The 24,049-nt window shown below is 43.8% G+C and overlaps 2 protein-coding genes across 4 annotated transcripts in view; both read left to right on the forward strand.

The window, feature by feature from the left end:
- IntS6 (integrator complex subunit 6) overlaps positions 1–6,123 on the forward strand; it is a 36,710-nt gene extending 30,587 nt beyond the window's left edge. Inside the window, exon 3 of the mRNA XM_065219286.1 lies at positions 2,808–6,123. Within this exon, the coding sequence (XP_065075358.1) occupies positions 2,808–5,669 (2,862 nt within the window). The 3' untranslated portion in view covers positions 5,670–6,123. The remainder of the gene's footprint in view (positions 1–2,807) is intronic.
- The window catches only part of LOC135699133 (heat shock protein beta-1), a 560,186-nt gene that overhangs the window by 486,127 nt on the left and 50,010 nt on the right, over positions 1–24,049 (forward strand). The window contains exon 2 of one of the 3 annotated variants that reach the window (XM_065219353.1): positions 15,117–15,358. In XM_065219353.1, coding sequence (XP_065075425.1) covers positions 15,174–15,358 — 185 coding nt within the window. In that variant the 5' untranslated portion in view covers positions 15,117–15,173. Of the gene's footprint in view, positions 1–14,775; positions 15,359–24,049 lie in introns of those variants that run through there. The other 2 variants (XM_065219352.1, XM_065219354.1) reach the window with 2 other exon arrangements.

Here is a 24,049-nt window from a genome sequence, read left to right on the forward strand (position 1 = left end):
AGCAGTTCGTATCTTCTCATTATTTTGGGCAGGAGTAAGGTTAGACAAGGCCGAGCACTGGTGGTTGCGGTGAGAACCACCACAAATTTCGCACAAGTTCGTCGGTTGGGATGGGCTGGTCGATGCTACATGGCTCTTTTGCGGATGGATCTTCGATGGTGGAAGAGCTTGCTTCTGTTTCGAGCTGGATTTGCTAGTCTGGAATGCCGCCTCGCAATTCTCGAGGATTTGGCACCTGGACTTCAGGAAAGCGATGGTTGGTTCGTATTTGGGAAGATGTCCTTTTTTCTGGATCCCTTCCCAGGCTTTGCGGGTCGATTTGTCGAGCGCGGAGACGACCTGATACACAATCATGTGCTCCGAAACGCCAGTAATCTGCTGCTGGAGGAACTTCAGGCTCTCGACGTGGTGAGTAACTTCGGTTAGCAGACCTCTCAGCTCCTTATGGGTCTCCGATGACATCTCTCGTAGTGAAAACAGGCCACGGATGTGGGTTTCTACGAGAACCCGCTTGTTTTCGTAGCGATCCTCCAAAGTGTCCCAAGCTTGTTGATAATTCCCTTCACTAAGGATATTGGTATTCAATACACCATTTCCGATGAGCGCCTTATCGAGGTGATACAGTTACCTTGCGTACGCCGTTTTTATCCACCCACACTATTTTCTGGAACTTGCGGTCGTTCTTGCTCAGCCATCGGATGCGCGCAGAACCGAAGAATGATTGTCTGCAGATCGCTTTGGGCTGTTGGTCCAACACAAACAGTGTCGTTCAGGGAAACTCATGATGTGCTGGCCGAGGCTTCAAATATCTTGCGAACCTTTGTTGTGGAACCCGTGGCTTTGAAAACGGTGTGGTGTGGTATATATTGTATCCATCTCGGGTGTCCTCGTTGATCTCCACCAAATGGAACTGTTCTCGTTTGGCCGGTCCTTGGCCAAAGAAATCAAGAACGACTCACCCAGCTGCTTCTTGCGGTCATTGAGCGGTAGTCAACCCGTATAGCGTCCGTCTTCTTCTCGTACGTGTGTCTTCCTAAAGTGTTCCTCTATCAGCCAGCGCTTCAGCAACAGTCGTACCAACGTTCTGTTCTTCTTCTTCTTCCTCGCATTTCAAGTTTTTGCTTATTGCGTGCTCTCAACTTAGTGTTCTAAATGCGCTTCCACTTCCACAGTTATTAATTGAATGCTTTCGATGCCTGTACCATTTTTGCATTAGTATAATTGTGTGGCAAGTAAAATCATATACTCTATGCCCAGGGAAGCCGAGAAACCATCTCCAGCATGGTCTTGCTTTGTAGTTGCGCCTTTACCGACTTAGCCCAACTAACGTTCTCGATAGCCCGGAATCGCATGAGAATCTTGTTCAGCATATCGCCGACACACACGCAAGCATTCCTTGGACTTCCTGGTCTCGTTGCCGGTGATTAGGTCAGTCTCACCGGGGGTGTGGAATGATGGGTCGGCTAGCTTGACGTTTGTGGTAGCGGCCAGGAACGGTAATCCACTTCAGTGACTGGTAGATTGGATGTCACCTTCCGTACGACCAGGAGGTCTAGAATGGACGTGGAAAAAGAATTAACGCGCGAAACAATGCTAACGATGTAGGTACTTAACTCGTGTCTGGATATCGTTGAGGCCACTGATAGGTAGATCGACTTGATGCAGCTTCAGATTCAGCTGGGATGCTACCTTTTCCTTAACTATGTTACTATCGAACCCTGAATCCAATAGCGCTCGAGATTTGGCTGTGATACTGCCAACCGCACCCTCGGATTTTGCATCCTTATTCGGACGGACAGTCAGCAAACTCGGTGCTTGGACTTCAAGCAATTGAAGCACAAATTCGATGACGATGGATTGCACTAAGCTCTGGAACTTCCTGCACTTGTATATGGCATGCTTGCTCTTCTCTGCAGCAAGGGCAGTTCTGCTTGGTGGTCTGAACAAACGATCTCGACGAAACTGGCACTGACTGGTTTTGGTCCAATGCTTGGCGTTGCTTGTTGAGCACGGTTAACTGCTGGGAGCGATTAGCGAAACTGCAGAATGCGTCCCATTTCCCTTAAGAAATCCAAGAACTTCTTAAAGACTGGCATCTAACCGGTGCCCAGTTTCAATTCCCAGTGTTCTAGAGTCTCTCTGTCCAGCTTCTCATATAGAACGTTTACGATGATGAGCTCGGATCGGATTATCCTTTCACTGCGTAACCATGGTCTTTCAATGCTTCAGCATGCTTGGCACAAACTTCGACCAGTTTCGAGATTGACTTACCGCGATTTCCCTTACTAATATTCGGGAATTCGAGAATCGTATCGATATGCGTATCCAACATAATCAACCTTCTATCATCATCATCAGTCAAGCAGTTTCGCAGATGCAGGATCTTCATCGCCGGGGTTTCGTTCGAATACTTAACCATTATACTGGTAAACAGGCGCTTGAAGCTATAACAGTTTTCTGGATTCCCGTCACGATATCGGTTTTCGTGGGAGATTTACTTCATTTCGGCTGTTTCTTTTATACAGTGCTGCCAGTTGAATTTAGAGAGAACAAAAATAAGATTATTTCAAGCTGAACATTGCATTAGGTCGAAAGTCGACGAAGAGAATCTGTCAATGTTACTTAGGACCTAATGCAATGTTCAGCTTGATTTGTTGTATCGCACAACCGTTCATTTCGGAAACTTCAAAGTTAAAGTATCTAAAAGGTACTCAAGTAACCCCCCCCCCTAATTCCAACGTTTTCGATTCTTCTCATCGTATTTCAGAAGACATTCCTAACTAAACCGCATCCGTCTCCATTTTCAGGTAACCGGTGGCCGATCGTACAAGATCCGCTCGCAGTACGTGCTGAACCAGTGCATCGAGAGTCTGGTACAGAAGGTCCTGCCGGGAGTGGTGATCCACTTTGACCAGTTGCTCACCGCCAACAATGGGGAAAACGGAGGCGGTGGTGCCGATCTGCAGTTCCAGTCGATCAAGCGCATGATCTACGTACAGAAGCACCCGCAGCAGAAAACCTTTCCGGTGGGCTTTTGGCCCATACCGGAACCGTACTGGCCGGATCCGAAAACGAGCAACCTGCCGCCGAGGGATGCTCATCCGAAAATCAAAATCATCACCCCCTGCTGCGATGAACCGGTGATGCTGAGGAACTTCCCAATCGATAAGTACGAACTGGAACCGAGTCCGCTGACGCTGCAGATCCTGTCCAAGAAGGAAACCAACAAGATATGGCCGCTGATCGTGTCGAGTGGGATGCATGGGATCGAGATGCCTTTCGGATTTCTCAAGCCGAGCAGCACGATGACCGTTGTCAATCTGTACGTGCTGCCGTACAACTATCAGACGTTTCTGCCGCTGATCAACGATCTGTTCCACAAGTACAACCTGAATCCACCGAACGATTGGATCTACAAGTTTAGCAACTACGTAAAATCGATCCCACAGTACTACTGTCCGTTCTTGCGGCGGGCACTGGCGTCGACACCGAATGTACCTTACCAGTTGGTGCAATACATACTGCCGGAGAATTTGGACAGCTATCTGAGTCCGGCAGTGGCAACCTATCTGAAACAGATGAAGAACACCGCCAAACAGGATCAGGAGAATCTGTGCTTGAGGGTATTCAAGCAGCTGAAGCAACCGAAGCCGGCGTACCATCAGCTGGAGACGGTAAAACTAAACCCGGGCCTTCCGCTGAAGCGAGACTTGATATCGCACCCGATGTTGAAGGATGCGTTCAACAAGGTGCACGCGGACATAGCTAGTTTCGATAACTACACGATTGTGGTACCGACTGTGATGCGACCGGCTTCGACGAAGAACTACCGGAATCCATTCGACATCCCCCGGAGGGATTTGATCGATGAGATCGCCCGGATGCGGGAAAATTTCTTCCGTTTGCCAACCAGTGGGATTATGGTGTTCACCAAGGACAGTGGGCACTGCCTGCCGATTGCAGACATGGGTAACTATCAGGAGTATTTGAAGAACAAGGAGGCGCCACTGAAGGAGCTGGAACCGACGAACGTGCGGCAGCACATGTTTGGCAATCCGTACAAAAAGGACAAGAACATGGTAATGGTGGACGAAGCGGATTTGAACGAAATCGCACCGACAAAAGGCGGACGGGGTGAAATTGCAGCAGGCGCGTTGAAGAATAGGACAGACTCGAATGCAAGACTGAGCCGAAAGCGTAAAGCGGGACCAATTAGGAAGGATTATATTTTCAAGCGACGGTGCTTCGGGTTGAGTTTAAGCTCTTCGTCCAGTGTGACGTCGGAAACGAGTTCACTGGCTGATTTCACCTCCGATGACGATAATTCTTCCGTGAGCAGCATGGGATCGGAGTCGGAACTCGATGACGATCACGAAGATCGATTAGTGGTGGACTTTGAGTTCCCCAACGATAAGGAAGAGGAGAATCTGTTAAATGCGGACGTACGAAAGTTCATCGAGGGACCGGACGAAGGCGGAAGCATTGGCGTTGGTCCAGCCCCACCTGATCCCATGAACATCACAGTTCCAGAGTACGCACAACCCGCCCCCATTGCTTCAATGCCCTACCATCACCATCATCATCACCACCCGCCGCACCATCACCATCTGCATCCGGTGGTCGCTCCTCAGCCTAGTGCTGTTATTTCCGGGCCAAGTTCAAGCTCTAGCTCAACTCTAAGCAGCAGCAGCAGCAGCAGTAGTAGCACCAGCACCAGTACCAGCAGTTCCATCAGTTTAGCATCCACTAGCGCGTCGTCGTCCAATGATATGAACGATGTGTTGGAAATCTCCAATATCCTGAAGACCTGCCACAACGGTGGCAACAGTTATGCTACACCCGAAGAGCCTCCTCCCGAACCGGAACCCATCAAACCTCACAAACAGCAGAAATTCACCAACAAGGGCGAAAATTCAACCTCTAAAGCGGACATCGCTGCTGTCACCACCATAACCACCACCACCACCGCCGCCACTACTACTACCACTAACACCACCACCACCACCACCACCCCCACCATCACCACCACCGGAAGTGAACGGATTCTCCTGAACGGTGGAGACCATTTCCCCCTATCGACGACATTCTCTAAGCCGTCAGCGCCTCCAATGCGGAAAGCCCCTCGTCCACTGACGGAAGCCGAACGGGAGCGAATACGGGAGGATAACTACGAAACCCGAACGATCGTGTTCAAGGACATCCGACGGCCCGGACGTAACTACTCTCAACTGTTGGAGCACCTCATCCTCATCAAGGGCGACTTGCAGATGAAGCAGGAGTTTATCGAAATGTGCGTCAACGAGGCGCTGCGGTTTCGAAGGCGGAAGATGGCCGACAGCATCCAGGAGTGGTGGGATGGGCAGCTGGAAGCGATGAAACAGGAAGAAAAGCTGCTGCAAAAACAGCAGCAACAAGCGAAAGCGAACTGCATCAACAATAGTGGTTATTCGAATCACCAATCGGTTCGGCATTCCCGGCTGCAAGCCGGCAGTGGTAGTAGTTCTAGTAATATTAGTAGTAGCAGCAGCAGCATCAGTAGTAGCGGTAGTAGTAGTAGTAGCAGTAGTAAAAGCAGTAGTATCCTTTTCTCCCACCAGTCACATCCCCCCAGCAAACACCAGGGGCAGCATAAACATTCGAATCATCAAAGCAGTAGCAGTAGGATATGAGAAAGTGCACGTACCGGGCGTGTTAAATTGTAAAAAATAGAACTGTGGTAAAATGAAAGGATATAGTTTCGTCTTACAATTTTATTTGATCATTGTTCAAAGTGTAGTTAAACGAAAGGACTGAGAACAAGCGTTTCGGTACGAGAAGGGAAGGAGAGAAAGCGAGAGGAGGGTTAAGTAGTTCAAAACTGGCTGAAGTGGGTGTGGCTGTTGCCGTCGTGATGTCCGGATGAACGCGCGTGCGAGAGAGATGGGTGATTTTGTTCTATAAACGTAGTTTTGTTAATGTTTTTTTTCTTATAATTTTAAAATGCAAAAAATGATCACGGAATGAAAGTATAAAATCAAATTGAATCACTCTGATAAAGGCAGAAGAAACAAAATGTAGCGGTAAGAGTAAGAGAAGTGGTGTACATAGATAAATGTTAAATAAATTGCCTACATGATAAGATTACGGCGTGTGTGTGTGTGTGTGTGGGTTTCAGTGTGTTGGCGATGATGACGATCCCTGTCGGAGTGAGTATCACATTTTGTAATCCTTGCGTAAACGGTAGGTTCTGATCTTTTTGTTTGGGTGTTTATCTGAATGGTCTGATCCGCTGTTGTTGTTCTTCTCAACAGGTTATTCAAGATCTGCAGTAGATGCGAACGATCAGAAATGGTCTTGGATGCTAGAAACAGAAGCATCATCTTCGACGAGCTACGTTCTACGAAAATACTGGGTACGTATAGCGTCCAATTGGAAATGAAATTAAACTTGTATTTTCGATACATAGGGGAAATGGCTCTAATGTTGACCTATGGATCTAAGTTTGGGCCCATCGCTAAAAATCTGCTATTTATCAATTTTATCGAGATGAACGCGTCAACAACTAAAGCTTAAAAGAGACATCTTACTTACCTTACCAATCAGGCTAAGGCCTTGTTGTCCTCTGCTGTCCGAAGAAGTCGTCTCCACTCTACTCGATCCATGGCCGCACTTCGCCAGTCTCGTAGTCTGCGAAGGGTCCGCAGGTCGCCTTCTACTTGGTCGATTCACCTTGCCCACTGCGCGCCTCTTCTTCTTGTTCCTGTTGTTTATTTTATTTGTTTATTTGTTATGGTTGCATCAACAGACTTGAAATAGTCCCAATGATGTGTTGTAAAAAAGTACAGATTATACAGACGACATACATATACTACAGTTACTACAGTTACAAACGAAAATAACTTGGAAAGCATTGTCAAGTTACTAAAAATTTATAAGTCTTAAATTTTACACTTAGCTGTTGGGTATCAAGCGCCTTCGGTCAGCAAAAAAGGCAGAGAATCTTCGGCGAAGCATATTCCGTGTCAAGTGGAAATCGAACATCGACGCTACTCGGTTGAACACTAGCTGCAAGCCGTAAATAGCGCTCCCTATGCTATAATTAGTTCGAAGAAGTGGAAGTCTCAGCATAAGACTGTTGCGTAGTGATCGAGGTTGAACATTAATGTTCACTTGTTGCAGAATTGCTTCGCAGTCAATTCTTCCTTGCAGAGTATCGGCGACGGTTAAGGCTCTGAAAACATCTCTTCGGATACGTAAGGGCTCGATATTGATCAATTGGCAGCGATTCTCGTAGCTTGGAAGACGAAGTGGGTATCTCCAAGGCTGCTTACGGAGCGCGAAGCGAAGAAAACGTCGTTGAACAGATTCAATTCGCTCGGCCCCATTATTGTAGTTCGGGCTCCAGACAGCAGAGCAGTATTCCAACGTAGATCGTACGAGAGAGCAATAGAGCGATTTCAAGCAGTAAATGTCCGTGAAGTTCTTAGTAATCTTGAAGACTAAGCCAAGCGTTCTGGACGCTTTGTCGACGACATACGATATATGGTGTGAGTATGTCAGCTTTGAGTCTAGAAAAACGCCTAAGTCTTTCACGCAGCGCACCCGTTCGATAGTCGTGCCTAGTAGTTTGTAGTTGAAAATAATCGGTTGTTTCTTGCGTGAGAAAGTAATAACTGTACACTTAGCTGGGTTGACCACCAGTCGGTTTAGACTACACCAGTCAGCAAAGATGTCAATCTGATTTTGGAGAGAACGGCAGTCGGCGAGTGACCGGATGCGCAGAAAAACTTTCAGATCGTCTGCAAACGATAATCGTGGCTCTGTGATAACATGGTGAACGTCGTCGAAGTAGAGGAGAAATACCAATGGTCCCAGATGGCTGCCCTGAGGTATACCGGACTTTGCGCAGAAGCTTGCTGAGCGACAAGTACCCAAAGTTACTGTCAATTGGCGCTCCGTGAGGTATGAACGAAACCATCTCAAAAGATTTCCACCGATCCCTAGCCTATCAAGCTTAGCGATCGCAATTTCGTGGTTCAGCTTATCGAAGGCTGCCGTAAGATCTGTGTAGATAACGTCCGTTTGGGTCCGAGCAATCAAACTGTCTGTGATGTAAGATGTTAGGCACAGCAGGTTCGTAGTTGTGGAACGCCCAGTTATGAATCCGTGTTGATCTGTACTTAGATATTGCCTGCAATGCGCATTTAGGGACTCTATGACAACCAATTCAAAAAGTTTTGATACAGTACTCAGCGACGTGATTCCCCGGTAGTTGTTTACGTCGCGTTTGCTTCCCTTTTTATGAACAGGAAACATATCCGTAGTCTTCCAGCAAGACGGAAAGATGCCGCTGGAAAGAGAGAGCTGGAATATGCGGCGCAGTGGATCTAAAAGACAAGTGATGTTCTTTTTAAGAATAATCGACGGAACACCATCGGGTCCAGCCTTAGTTGAAGTCTTAAGTTTAGATGCTGCTCTAGAAATCGTATCTGTAGTGGCTTCGACCATGCTGAGCGTTTGGTTGATCAAAGGAACATTACTGGCCGCGGAAGTAATGATATTAGCGGATAGTTGCTCGGCTACAAACACACTAGCAAATTTGGCTGAGAACAGGTTGCAAATGTCTTGTTGATTTCCAGCAGTTTCACCATTAAAAATCATGGAAGAGGGTAAGCCGACTTCCCTGCGTTGCTCATTTACGAAGTTCCAGAAGGATTTCGGGTGTGATTTTAGCCGCCGTTGAATCCTCCTTTGATAGCGTTGAAAACAGAGACGACTTAACCGCTTATACTCGTGGTTGAGTCTGACATAGTAGCATTCAGTGCTGAGATTTGTCATTGTCATTGAGAGACTTTCGCGCGATATTGACAAAATTGTTCGTCACATAGTCACTGACAGACTTGATCCTCAAAAAAACCTTCGTCAAAATCTCATTCATTGTTTCGTCAATGACAAAGATTCACCTGGTAACAAAAAGTGTAATTTCGTACATTCTGTGTCATATTATTGTTATCCAAGTAGTTCAGGACGTAGACGCTTGTTTACATTAACGGATCCATGTAATTGTGTCGCTCAAATTATTTAATTTCGTTACAAATTTAGTTAATATAAAAATCTACACATGTTCGTCACTGACAGCATTGTCATTGACAATTGACTTGGTTTGCCTTGACGTTGACTGTGACTGATAGTTCAAATGAGTGACCAAAACAGAAGTGTCAATATCACTGTGTATTGTCGAGATTTTGCAGCACTGGTAGCATTTCAGTGGCAGTGTGCGGAGTTTAGTAAATCTTCTGAGAGCAGCCTTCTTAGTTCTTTTCAACGAGCGAAGATCTTTCGTCATCCACTAGACGCGAGAGTCGATATGGATGATCTTTTTGGAAACGTGTCTGTCAATGACATATGCCAAGACGTGAGAAAAGGTTTGTGCAGCAATGTTGACGTCTACAGGATCTAGAATATGCTCCCAATCTAGATTAGACAGCACATGGACGATACTGCAATGGTCAGCTCTACGGAAGTCATATGACACAGCGTTTGGAGTGCTGGTGAAATCATGGACAATATTATTTTCGATCACGATAACTAAAGCAGGGTGATGATGCACTACCTTGACTAAAGGTTCGGGTGCCGTGGAGAGGAAAGGAGCTGTATCACGAGCACTCACAAAGCAGAGATCCAGGGTGCGGTTGTTTTCATTCAACAGGCCATTGATTTGTGACAGAATTGCGGTACTATAACTGTCCAGGAGCTAGATGGTTCCTACGTGGAAAGATGAACGCTCGTGATCAGGACAAAAGAAACCACTATGGGTTGGAGTCCATGCAATGTCCGGTAGGTTAAAATCGCCAAGAACAATAACTTCGTCGGAAGGGCCTGCTTTGTCTGAAGCGGCCTGTTGGGTCGCTTTCTAGAACCATTTTCACTGGATCGTCGTGCGGCATTCTTACGACGTGCCCAGCCCACCGTAATCACCCAATTTTTGCAATGTGGACGATGGATGGTTCTCCCAGCAGCTGTTGCAATTCGTGGTTCATTCGTCTCCTCCACATTCCGTCATCTGTACTTCACCGTAGATGGTACGCAACACCTTCCATTCGAAAACACCATAGTCCATAGAGCATAGTCCAGGACCGTTGAGGACCACCGGTCTAATCAGCGTCTTGTAGACAGTCAACTTCGTGCGGCGACGAATTTTATTCGACCGGAGTGGCCTTCGGAGTCCAAAGTAGACACGATGCCCTGCCATAATGCGTCTTTGAATTTCTCTGCTGGTATCATTTTCGGCGGTCACCAGTGAGCCCAAATACACGAACTCATCGACCATCTCGATTTCGTCACCGTCAATCTGAACTCGGGGTGCGAGGCTAACGTTGTCTTCCCTAGTACCTCTTCCTCTCATGTATTTCGTCTTCGATGCGTTGATGGCAAGTCCAATTCGCCTAGCTTCAGCCTTCAGTCTGATGTACGTTTCCGTCATCGTCTCACAGTTCCGTGCCATGATGTCGATGTCATCGGCGAAGCCAAGAAACTGGATGGATTTCCTGAAGATCGTGCCACTCGTGTCTATCCCTGCTCTTCTGATCACACCTTCTGACGCGATGTTGAATAGCAGACACGAAAGTCCGTCACCTTGCCGTAACCCCCTTCGAGATTCAAAGGGACTCGAAAGTGTCCCCGATACTCGAACAACGCACATCACTCGATTCATCGTCGCCTTGACCAATCGAGTCAGTTTATCCGGAAATCCGTATTCGTGCATAACTGCCATAGCTGATCTCGATCGATTGTGTCGTATGCGGATTACACCGGCAGAGGTGTTCCATTCATAGAATTTCCTACACGCTTCCCTATTAAACGTAACGGTAGCGTAGCGAGCGAGGTAGCGAGTGCTGGGAAGTCTCGCAAGAGAAAAGGTGAATCTCCTGGTGGTGATGGGGCGAGCTGCGGTAAGTGTCATCAAGTCGATACCAGTTTCTCGTTTCACGGAAATATAGAATTTCCAAACACACAAACATAAATACACTAAATCTGTTTACGTGAATATACGGTAAATTTCACCAACATTTTTAGTTGACATGACGTGTAATGCAGGTCAAAGTTACAAACGTCACGTAACATTTGAAATTTTCTAAATACAAATCAGCTACGTGATATTTCACGTAAATCGGACGTGAAGATTTTTTAGAGTGTATCATTATGATTGCGTGAACCTGAACGACAGTATTCAGGATGATCCAGTAACGCGTGCGTGCGGAGATCATTGGATAATCAGAGGTATGTGAGTGAGCAGTTGGAGCGCTTTGAACAGCAACAGAAGCAGTGGCAACAAGAGCAACAGAAACGCCCACAGCAGACTGACGAACAACAAAAGCATATTGAGGAGCGAATGCAGGAGCAGTTTGATCAGTTGCAGAAGGGGTTCGTTGCAGTTGCAGCAGCAGAGTTCGCTGTCGGGAGATGCTGCAACGAGACTTGAAGTACATTCGAGATTGCTTGGTGCGATTCCGAAGCAGTTACAGCATCAGGTCAAATTTCTAGAGAAGGTTATTCCAAAAGGTTTCATAGCGGATGAACAGTGAAACACAGAACAGTTGGCAAGTTCGGCCGGCAATAATGAGAGAACATCGAACAGTAGTGACAAGGCATCTTCGAAGTTATCGAGACGCTCAGTGAAATTACGGCAACTGCAAGTGAAGGCCCTGGAAGCAAGACATGCGTTGGAAATAAGGCAGCTAGAAGAGCGACTGGCGTTTGAGTATGAGATGTTGGAGGTAACTGATTCCGATGTGGAGTCGATTACGAGCTTTGACAAGATCAACGGTGAAATAAAGTTTGTTTAAGTTTACGGAAATCTGTGCTTCCATCTTGTTGTCGTCTTCGGGAACAAATTAAATTTTCCGTTTAGTGTTTTCCATTTGTTCCGCTACGTCCGGAAAGTGGTTTCGCACGGTAGTAGGTTGATTAGACTCTTGATCTCTCGATTAGCCTCTTAAATTCACCAGAAACGCCAACTTTGTAATCTTGATAATTCATTAATCCGTACTAGTTAACTTTTAGTAACTAACTAATTTAATTTCTTATGTTAGGTTCTACTAGTATTTAAATTAGGTTTTACGAAAAAAACAATATTTCGACAGTGAGCATGCATAAGGGCCTATACGCGATGATCGATTCTCTTCGTCGATTTTCTCTTTTGTTAATAACTCGCTAGATTTAACGTTTCTCGGTGCGTTTGATGTTGCTTTTGATAGCCAATACAACCTGTTACTACTCTGCATTGAACAAATTCTAGATAATTGTTTCGCTTAGCTGTAGCAATGCAAAGAGAAAATCGATGAAGATAGTCGATCATCGCGTATTCGCCCTTATGCATGCTCACTGTCGATTTTTACTTCCACGGCTTGAGAAGCGGGTGGCGGATTCCGGTAGTGTGTGAGGCTTACATAGTACTTGTTGAAACAATCAGTAATCTTGAGATAAACGCATAAACAATAACCATAAGAAACGCCTAACCACCAATTCGGGTTATCATTCCAACTTTATGTGGTATGGTCGTACCATCTATGATAGCTTTAGTGTATGGTACCCATTTATTAGGGATGGGCAGAACCAGATTTTTTTTTTCAGGCGACCCTGCTCTGCTTCTGAGTGAATCATCATCCATAAGCAGTGAAAACATTCGTTCTAGAACCAATAAACCGCACATTCATCCAAAATTGTCTAGAATCTGTTACGATTCATCATCTTCTTCTTGTTCTAGCGGGATACACCGAGCCAGATTTGTTCAAGATGATTTACTCGATTTGCAACACTTTCCATTTTTAAAACGGATTCGTCACATTGCACGGCATATCTACGGTAGAGCGTTGACTTCCAACCGAATACGCTGAATACGCTACACCAAACCTCATTATGCACGTGGGGGACAGTAATCAAAACAAAGCTTTGGTTAAATATATGAATATATTGTATGTGACGAAGAGAGGTATCCATTAATAACATCATATACTATAACACCCACGATATATACTGACATTCGTCGGTCAGTGGTGGGTGATGGCGAGATGACGACGACGACTACTATGCCGGTTTTCGTGGGTGCTCTGATCCGCCATCACACTTCTACCCATTTTAGTCACATTATGGCATGAATTAAGGAACAATTTTCTAGTTTCATAATGGAAAAAACCCTTCCCAAACGATGCTACTGAAGGTTCTATGAAGGTGAACGAACGACCTAGTGGCACATTTCCACACCAGCTTGGTCACCGTCTAACTTGTTGCAGCCGTCCGTCGTAAAGGTAGGTACCTACATGGCGTATGGAAATGGGTTCATTGCTACTGAGCTTTTGCTTGCAGAACGCCTGGAGCGGAGTACAAACAAATACAAACTTTCCCGACTTGATTATGTGATTAAATGGCGCCCGCCACCGCTACTGTTGTTGGGCTATTAAATATTACTACCATGTGGCGACAGCGAGTCGGATTACATATTCCCATGAAGTCCTTTGTGTGGATCAGGCCAGACATTGTGGGTCGAAGGGATGGATTGATACGTGTCTAAAGTTGATGAAAAGGTTTGTAATATTGAAACTAAAACCAAACGTTTAGAGACCGTCACAAAAAAAAACTGTCTACGTAGTTAATGAACAGCTCCCTACGAGGGTGGTGAAGTGTGGAGACGACTTCTTCGGACAGCACAGGACAACAAGGCCTTGGCATGATTGGTAAGGTAAGTAAGCGTTCATAAGGGCCTAATTGCAATGACCGATTCTCTTCGTCGATTTTCTCCCTTGTTAATTACGCACTTGGCTAACATTTCTCGGTGCGTTTATTATTGCATTTGAAGGCCAATACAACCTGTTACAGCACTGTATTGGACAAATTTCTAAAAATTGCTGCCCTTAGCTGTAGCAACTTGAAGAGAAACTCGATTAAGAGAATCGATCGGCGCAGTTAGGCCCTTATGCATGCTCACTGTCAAATTGTTCAAGATGAACCCAATTCCATTCAACATTCTCTTTGACAACTGCCTTTACAGTATACTACAAACTGAGTAAATCACTAGCAGCTCATCGCTTCTCACATTTCATCGTATGCATTAATTCTCCTACGCGCCTGGTCAGGTCTACAAAATATGGATATGGACCACGACAAAAAGAACAACGATTGAAAACGCTTCCATAATCAGAGCCAAGCGAGCCAAGTGACTTTCCGCGTAATCCTACTCATTTGAATGATTCAAATAGCTGACGGTTGTCTGTCTACCTTTTGAACCACGTGGGTGACATCAGACGTAGTGATTCATTCACGTGGTGTCTTTCTTGCACTATACTATACTTCTCATTCGACCCACGCTGCTCAATTTGAATCCATTTATAGACAAGATCCACAGGAACGACCCGTTCTGGACGATGTATCCGGCTCGTTCTAGAACCTACGGTCGCGAATTCGTCAGCACGTTTTAGTCGGGTGTTTGTTGCGGGACTTCTCTCGCGAGTCGCGAGAGAGAAACATGCTCATTCTCTTTCATCAATGGATGACATCTCTCTCCTGTCTCCCGCTCTCGCTCTCCGTCGCCGTCATTCATTTTGTGAAAAGGTACATGCATAAATGACGTAGCATTTGAGGGGGGAGGTGGGGGTTTCAGAATTTGTGACTGGCCATGTATTGGATATAGCCAAATACGCTACGAGGGGGGGGGGGGAGGGGTCTAAAATTGATCCAAAATATGCTACGTCATTTATGGATGCTCCCAAAGCGAATGCGAAAGGAATCATTCGAATAAAAGCGTTCGCACCAGACAGAGAGCAAATCAGTTGAAGAAGAGAGTCTCCCGTGTGTGCATTGTTGTATCTTAATCTATCTGCACAACCTTTTCAAGTGAACGTCAAAATAAATTGTTGTCTCGCACAGCACAGAGTGTGAATCTGGCAAGCATTTGGCTGGGTGTGTGCGACACAGCGAAAAAAGCAGTAAAAGTGTGACCTTGCGCCTTTAGGAAAAAGAAAAAGTACACTTTTGATTGGTACTAGTCGGGCAGCAGAGAAAGTGAGAGCCGTCTACGAATCGCTATCAATTCCAGCACAGTGATTGACTTCCGACGTACCAACGCACCAGCTCGTCCGGAGGATTGTCCGATTGTTTATTTCTGCTAAATCCCAAATCGAACACCGTAACCGTGAAAAATGGCCGACAGTCCAAACAAGCGCAACATCCCGATCAAGCTCGGTGACTTCAGCGTGATCGATACGGAGTTTGCCAGCATCCGCGAGCGGTTCGACTCCGAGATGCGAAAGATGGAGGAGGAGATGTCTAAATTTAGATCGGAACTGATGAACCGCGAGTCCAACTTCTTCGAGACCACCTCGAGGTAAGTGCGAGTTGTAGTTAGCCTCTCCCTCCAAGGGAACAATTTCAGTTCAGTGTCTAGAGGTTTCAGTCAACAGACAATAGAAAGATCCTTAAATTTTCGGTTTTGTTCCAAAAATTTGCCTCATTTTCCCTAATCACCGGAGTGAAAGTGTCAGAATGAGTGTGCGAGGAATGTGCAATATCGGGAAATTTCGTGGGGGTTCTAAAAATAAAATCCAAGTCAGAGTCACTCTTTTTGTGTCTCTGAGGGGGAAAAAAAAACGTTGCTGATGGTTGGCCTGGCGCTTCTCTGGGCTGGCTACCGAATCGGAGCGATTTCTGTATGCAAATGTACGCGAGATGAGTTATGTATGCCCTCTGCTGGCTGACTGACATCTGCGAGCACTTTTGATGAATTTTGCACGTCCCCTTGGATGCTGGGAGCGGAAATCGGTTCCCGGCGGTCCGTCATGGGGGAAAGTTTACGACGGTAGCCGACATGACGTCATTGGGTGAAAACTGCAGCCGGCTAGCGGGTTTGTTTGTTTGAAAATAGCTTGGAATGGACACCCAACGCAAAGGGAGTTGAACGCAGGCATGAGTCATGCCCGTGGTCTCTCTCTCTCTCTCTCTCGTTCGCTTTTTTACGTCTTTGGAAGCATGGTGGAAGCGATGTGGAGTTTTTATTCAGCTCCCTCAGTGCTGCACGTGTGTGGATTAAAACAATTGGAGCTTTGTTTTGACGCTTCGGGTTGTGTCATTGCGTCTGTTTATCGATGATGGGAGCTTAGAATGTGCGTTGTGAATGGGTTTGTTATCTTGATTAAGTGAGTATAATTAAGTTGCACATGGGTTGAACAGTGGTACCACAATGGAGTTGCGTTCCACTTAAGTATGTATGATGATTCGTTATCATTCGTTAACAGGGAAGGTTGAATTTCCCACTCTAGCTTTGGATGGGGCGTTTGCTTGTGCTCCGTTATATTGAATACAATTATTTTTGAGAGACATTTTTATAAAGATCTGTTGTAATTTCAGTTCAGGTGTATCGGAAAATGTATGCACCGTAGAACAGGATGAAGCTGATAGCTACACCGTCCAAATTTGGCTTCTCGACTATTGTTATTATGAACATGTTATGTTATTCAAAATTATCACGGAATTCTCCTTAAACTAATCATACAATTCCATTGAAACTCTCTTCGTAATTACCATGGAATTCTCTGTGGAAGTCTCTGTGGAATACCCTTGAAACTCCCCCAAGCATTTCCTTGGAATCCTTCTTGAAATTCCGTTGCAACTTTTATGAGAAATAGATTCCTTTGAAATTCTTCTCTAAATTTTGATTGAGCTCTCATCAGAAATCCATTGGAATTCTCTTTAGATTTTCTCTCTCTTCTTCTTTTTTCCATTTATTTTAAAATTATTCTCAGAATACGATTCCCTTCATATTTTTCTCTTGAAGTTGTTATCCGAATCTTCATCAGAATCCCTTTGAAATTATTCTCTGAACACCCTTTAAATTCTGCTTATAATTCTTTTTGAACTCTCATCAGAATTCTCTTGAAATCCTCCTTCACCTGCTATTTTCCTCACGATTTTCAAAAATTCTCCTCGAAATCACATAGAAATTCATTTCAGATCTTTTCCACAGAAAGTCCTTGCAGATACAAAAATAAAAATAAAAAATAAAAAGACGAACCAGCTAAAGGCTAAAAGTCTCTATAATAAAGCAAAAAAAAAAATGCAGCAGAAGCAGCGTAATGTCAGTTCATGCACTGTATTAATGCTAATTTTGTCCTTTTTGGCAAGAAATATTACACCATATTTTTGACACGATTGAAATGCATCCACTTGGATGTGATATCAAAATATTTTTTTTGCTGTGTATCGTTTTGCTATGGAATGGCTGAATATGAGTATTTTCGAACCGAGATCGACATTTCCAAAATACTTCAGATACCCTACAATATGTATGAACTTCCACGACCTGTTCACTGCCGGTGGAAGCATAACTGTCCCATGTTACAAGACACAAAAATGAGAAAACAGCAGTTAAAGATTGAACAGACGTTTTGCTGCTATCGTAAAATTTCACGGAAAAATTTGGTTGTGCTTCGAAAAACTGACGTAATACAACTATTCCATAGAAAGTTTGTTAAAATTTTGCATAAAAAGAAATTTTTCCATTACAAAATCTTCTGTGACACTTATGCTGCCAATTTCTCTGACGAGTTGAACAATGTACGCATATCTGTCCCACTGTGAACAACTTCTCAGTTGCTGCTGTTGTTATGTTTGACACTTCGTGAGTGACGGTTGGAGTTTAAAATAATTATTGTTGATTTCAGTACCAACATTTCAAAGAGGCGTAATTACATTTGTAAACAATGGATTTAGCCGTCGATTTCTCATGGAAAAAAGCTCACTCATGAAAGTTAATGACACCACAGAGACACAGGCAGAGGAATGTTTCATCTACCAGCTAACATTGCTAATTTGGAGGGGTGAGCATTTACTTGCGAGATATCGACGGCTAAAGCCAATGTTTACAAAAGCAATTACGCCCCTTTGAAATGTTGACACTGATTTGAATGTAGGCCTGAAACGTCTGCCATAGAAAATTTAAAGCAGTACGGTGGTTCCAGTGGTAGTGATAGCTATTAGTCTTTAACGAGACAATTGCTCCTGTTGGCGCATACGCACGATCATTTCCAGTGTCTGCATGTACACGTTACACGTACAGTATACGTTGAACTTATTCAAGCCTCGCCCGTACGTGGACATAACGAGAAAATTGTTTTTCTCCAAAAGGACGATATGAGCTAGGATACGCAAGCAACATCAACAGTGAGGACCTTAAATACTGCTAACTGTTTTCCAAGAAACAACTCCAGCTGATCGCCAACGATACGTTCTCTACTGAAGCTAACGTACTTTGGTAAAGGTATCCTCGTTGAATTGAAGTAGATAGGAAGGCCTCTCTGATGGCAGTTGTCGTACCTGTTATTGGAGAAGATGAAACATCATTTTTAGTTGGTCTTCCGACCAAGCAACATGCATCGGAATGATAGTTATTTAAAGTTAACCGTTGTATGCATTTCTTTTATTTAAAAAAATCTCATCATTTTACTCTATAGTTTTTCAATACCAAATTATCATATGTGTCACGAAAAGGTACAAATAGGGCAAGGCGTTGCAAATTGATTAGTACATTATATAATTTATTTGTTTGTAAATAGCAACAGAACTGAGAATGATAGCTTAAATTTTCAAAAAAAAAAAGTGTTAATGTGCTTACGACGTTATCGAGGTATCATCCAAATAATTCAAAGATTAATTTTACTATTTGGGTAATCGTTTGGATCTTGTAATATGTTTACGATGCATTATTTGGATAACAGACTATAACTTTTGAAGAATTTCTTATACACAATAAAAATTGGAGCAGTGGGACAGATATGCGTCCATTTTTGCAATGGGACAAAAGACTTCACATTTTTTTTTTTTTTTCTAGAATAAACAGCATGTTTTAATATAATATTTTTAAAACATGCATTGATTTATAACGTTAAGCATCATAACCTCAAAAAAGTCAAAATGTCACATGGGACAGTTATGCTTCCACCGGCAGTTCAGTTCCTTAAATACTAAGATGTGTGAACTCGCCCGGAACTGGTTGGACATCTTTGAAGCTTTCTGGACCGGTTCTGGAGTTCTTTGAAGCTCTTTAATGTCCAATGTTCGCAGATCCTCTCTTAAGCACTTTTAAGATCTTTGATGTTCGCTGAACCTATCTGTAGTTCGTCTAACCGCTCAGAATCGCTCCATGCTTCATATTTTCATTATAGCCTTGATCTTCTCATAAGTTCTCTGTGGAGTGCAAATGATGCTTAACTGTTTTTTCCACCATTATTTAAGGGATTGTACATAAATGACGTACGCTAATCCCCTGATTTACGCGGTGGGTGGTACCAGCCACCCACCGCAATTTCTCATCTGTGCTTCATCCGATTAAGCTGATTTTTTGTATGTGATTAGGGTCAACCATAAGCTTGTCACACCCGAATCAGCTCAATCGAATGAAACACAGCTGAAAAAATTACGATGAGTGACTGGCAACACCCAATGCGTTAATCGGGGGATAACTGTAACATTATAGGTCAAGGAGAGGGTTATAGGAGGAAGGCGGAGGAGGTATAGGAAAATACGCTACAAAAGGGAAGAGGGGTCTTAAGTTGTTTAAAAATGCTACGTCATTTAAGTATGCTCCCTTAGTGTTTTGGTACAAATATGAATTTATGTTTTGGATTGCTATCTGCTGAAAAGGCTTTTATACCGCTTGGACTTGTTTTCTTAACTGTTGTAATAAATGAACATCCATTTTGGTTTGACTTCAGTTTTCAATAGATTTCATCATAGCCAATTCCCGAATACGATGCAGATAGATGGTGTCATCAATCGAAAGGGCTGATTCTTCAGCCCAATGAATGATTTTATCAAACATTTGTACTGCTTCCGCATTACTGGTAGCTCCCGTATTTGATGGTTCACTTTGATCTGGTTCTTCAAGCTGCTCTGATTCGTCGTAGATCGCTGACTGGTCATGGTCATCTAGCACAAGTTTAAGGATATCTTCGTCCGTGTATGCTTTGCTAGCATACCGTTCTTGCACATTGTGGGCAGTCATGGTGTCGTTATGATCATTATCCCTGCCCATCATCTTCGTGAAGAAATTTTCCATCAATCACTTTTGTCCGATTTTCTTCCATGACTGCAACGTCATGTAATTCAGCCCAGGCTTCGTGTATCCAAAAACATACTTCCTTCAACGACATCTGCTTCAAACATTCTTCTGTGTTGCCTTCGTTGTCGCGGGCCATCACATGAAGCAAGAGCTTCTCTCGATATCGCATCTTGATACTCTGTATCATCGGTTGGATGATTACAGTCACGTTGGCAGGCAGAAAGCATACTGTGATTAATTCGTCATCACTCTGGAGTTCATTGTTCATATGATGGGCTGAACAGTTATCCAAAAGCAGTATGGCCTTACCGTATGAATGATATTGTTTGCACCATCGTACAAATAAGGTTCCCGTTTCACCTGTGCATACAATGGCTTGGTTTTTTTTCTACATGCACGTAACCTATCCAGCATTTTACGAGCTTTTATAGCCGCCACAATCTGGCTGAGTTTTTGGTGGGGAAAATATTATTTGACGTTTGGGTTGTGTGTTTGACGTTCAAATTTGATCGTTTACACGTCAAACGACAACTCAAACTTCAAATCTTATGTTCCCTACCAGAAACTCAGACAGATTGTGGCGGCCATACGCGCTCGTAAAATGCTGGATAGCTCATACCGTAGTAGACTGTGTATAAAAGAAAATGATTTACTTAGTTTGACAGTTGCACCATGACGAAGTGGCAGCGTATTCGTGATTTGTCCCACGTGCAAATGTCGCAAAAAGACATTTCAATCGCCGTGGGAGTGTCCCGGTGGACCGTCAAAAGGGTTTTGGACCGAGAAAAGAAAGGACAACTATCCGCGAAGGTGGCCACAGGTCATCCGAGGTCAGCTTGGGTTCCGAGGGTTATCGCTGCTATCAAAAGGAAGATTCGGGTGAATCCAGTGCGTTCAATAAGAAAAATGGCAAAGGAACACGGGATCAGTGACTTTACGGCACGGAGGATCGTAAAGGAAGATTGCGGGGCAAAGTCGAGGGCACGGTTCCTTAAGCGAAAAAATCCGGTAATCCTGTTCACCGACGAGAGCATGTTTACCGTCAATCCCGTATCAAATTCCAGAACCGACCGGTATATTAGTTCTCTTCCTCACAAGAACGTGTATCTGACCAAGCATCCTGCTAGCGTTATGGTGTTTGGATTGGTGGCTTCCGATGGCAAAAAAATGGACCCGGTGTTAATTCCAGAAGGCGACAATGTCAACACGGAGGTCTACATCGGGATTTTAAGTAACTATGTTCTTCCGTGGATCAAAGAACAGTACGGTCCGAAGCCAAATGTAGTATTTCAACAAGATGAGGCTCCGTGCCACACCTCGAACCGCACTCAGAAGTGGTTGCAGGAACATCTTCCGTTCTGGGCGAAGGATATGTGAACCCGATCTTAATCCGCTGGATTACAAATATGGCGCGTCATGAAGGTCAAGGCCTGTTCTAAACGCCACCCGAGTACAGCAAGCCTCAGACAAACATTGACCCGTACCTGGAGAGAAATGGATCCAGACTACATTATTAGAACCTGCCGTGCATTCCGGAAGCGTGTGGAGGCCATAATTGCAGCAAGTGGAAACTCGATCGATGATTAACATAGTGAGAAACATCCCCCCTTTGAATAAATAAAAAAACTCGAAAACGAAATTTTTGAGATTTTTTTTAAATATTGACATTGCTCAATGGTGCAAACATTATCACGCATACGGTAGTTTATGAAATATCAATAGAAGTCAGAGTTGTTTGGGAGATCTTTTGGAACTTCATGAAGACTCTTCGGAGCTGTTGAAGGGAACCTCAGGGAAGCTATGGGTAACTTTAGAAAATGTAAAATGAACCACAGAGTAGACCACTTAACAATTTGTTAGGGAATCTTGATAATGCTTTGAAATTTCTTATTAAATTTAGGGAACCTCAGAAAAGTTCAGAGAACCTTAGCCAAATTCAGGAAACCTTAGAATAGCTTTAAAACCCTGAACCTCTGGAGGAGTTCAAGAAAGGCTCATCTGAGTAAATTCAGGCCAACTGACGAATGAATTTTACTTTACCCTCTCCGAATTCCATGAAATTTAGCATAAATGTTCACTAGGTACTGGAATACAGACCATTTTTACTCTCGCCTAATTTTTCAAAATGGCTTATTCGATGTTTTTCAATAAATCATAGCACACAGCACAATTGGGTGGTGTGCAACATGTGGTAAATTACCCTATAATGGGAATCAATCTACTTCATAAATGCTGCATAAAATTCCTTTAAGAAAACATTGTATTACGCATTTTCGATCAGAAGTGACGTTCGTATTGAAAACTGACAGACGCCATGCAAGTTTCAAAATGGCTAATTTTTGCAAAAATGTGAATGAATGCCCATAACACACAATTATGCAAAGTTTCATGTAAATCGGAGAAGGTAGAGTTGTTCCGATTCGCCATTTGGCGTGGAACTGCTCATGGATGGAATGGAGGTTGGCCAAAACATTCTGTTTCCCAACCACAAAAATGCATTATGCTAGGTTGTGAACCAGCTGTGTCAACAATCAGTGCCATCTGTTGCCCTACGAATATCATAAACTCAAAAGCAATGATCTGTTTTCCATTTTGGGCATCAGGCCTAAGACAACAGAAATCCGCACAGTAGGTGCATATTACACAACACCCTCACAGTCGGACGACGTAAACAACAACAACAACAACAAGAACAATACTTGTACCCTATATTTGTCACGCTTTCCTCCCTCCTACATGCGCCGGCTATGTAAGCATTGGGACGACCTTTTAGAAATCGGTTATTTATTGGAGTGGTTCCTGCCAAGAAGAAGCGAAACGAGGGCGAATCAGGATTAGAAACGGAGGAGACGGAAATCTGACTTCGTCATCATCAAGGCTACACGGCCAATCAGAACGACTCAGCGACTGTATTCAATTGACTCAGAGCATTTTCTTTCCATACGAAATTTACTCATATTTGGGAAAACCTGCAGTTACTCATTAGTTATGAGTAACTGCAGATTTTCCCAAATATGAGTAAATTTCGTATGGAAAGAAAATGCTCTGAGTCAATTGAATTCAGTCGCTGAGTCGCGTTCTGATTGACCGTGAATGCACTTGAAATCAGGGGGAAATGCGAATGACTCATCTGGGTGGACGAATATAGAATCATGTCGAAACGTAAAAGGAATTTTTTTTATTAAATCAAAAACGATTTGGGGGGTGCGTGTGTGTGTTTGTCGTTGCTGTCATTCTACATTATCTTAAATCTTTTATGGACTTCACGAGAAGAAGATAAGCGACAGCCAAACAGTTTTTGTGTGGACTTGAGCGAGTGGCGTCCCTGTTGCTATACTGACCTCAATTTGGGATCGTTGGATGTATTCTATCGATTTCGATCGCAAAAGCATTCGTCTTTTCCTTCATCCTGTAATTTTACATAAGATGACGACTGTGTTTGGCAATCTGACATGATATGCGTTGTAATAAATTAAAAAAAAAATGCACCAAGTTAATTTCCCTCTTATATGACGCCCATATGTATGCAATTTAACATATATCATAAAATGAAGTATATTCAGGCTGTGTACCATTTGGAGCACAAAAATTTGACACTTCAAAAATAAATTAAAATGTTCGAAAATCAATCTGCTGTTGACCGGTCGATTTTCGAGAAGGTGTTTGTCCCAGTTTGATTCCCAAAAAGTGACTCGCTTCTCCACAATCCGTCATGTCAAAATTGGACAGCTGCTTCTTTTTCAGTTTGATAACGATATTTACGACGATATCTTTCTTCCAGCAATCAGCAAGACGTCTACGTAGAGTACGATGTAGATCTCATCTCATGGTTGAATCCTCGTCTACAGGCAATAATCAATTGAACACACGGCGGAACGGCCATGAAGATCTTCTCCTTCAACTCTTCATGCAGGAACACCGTTTTCTCGTCCATTTGATGGACGAACCTTGATGGATACCGGC

Source organism: Ochlerotatus camptorhynchus, unplaced genomic scaffold (assembly GCF_037179485.1).
Source record: "Ochlerotatus camptorhynchus isolate MF236.1 unplaced genomic scaffold, CSIRO-AGI_Acam_v1.1 ptg000102l, whole genome shotgun sequence".
Taxonomy (NCBI): domain Eukaryota; kingdom Metazoa; phylum Arthropoda; class Insecta; order Diptera; family Culicidae; genus Ochlerotatus; species Ochlerotatus camptorhynchus.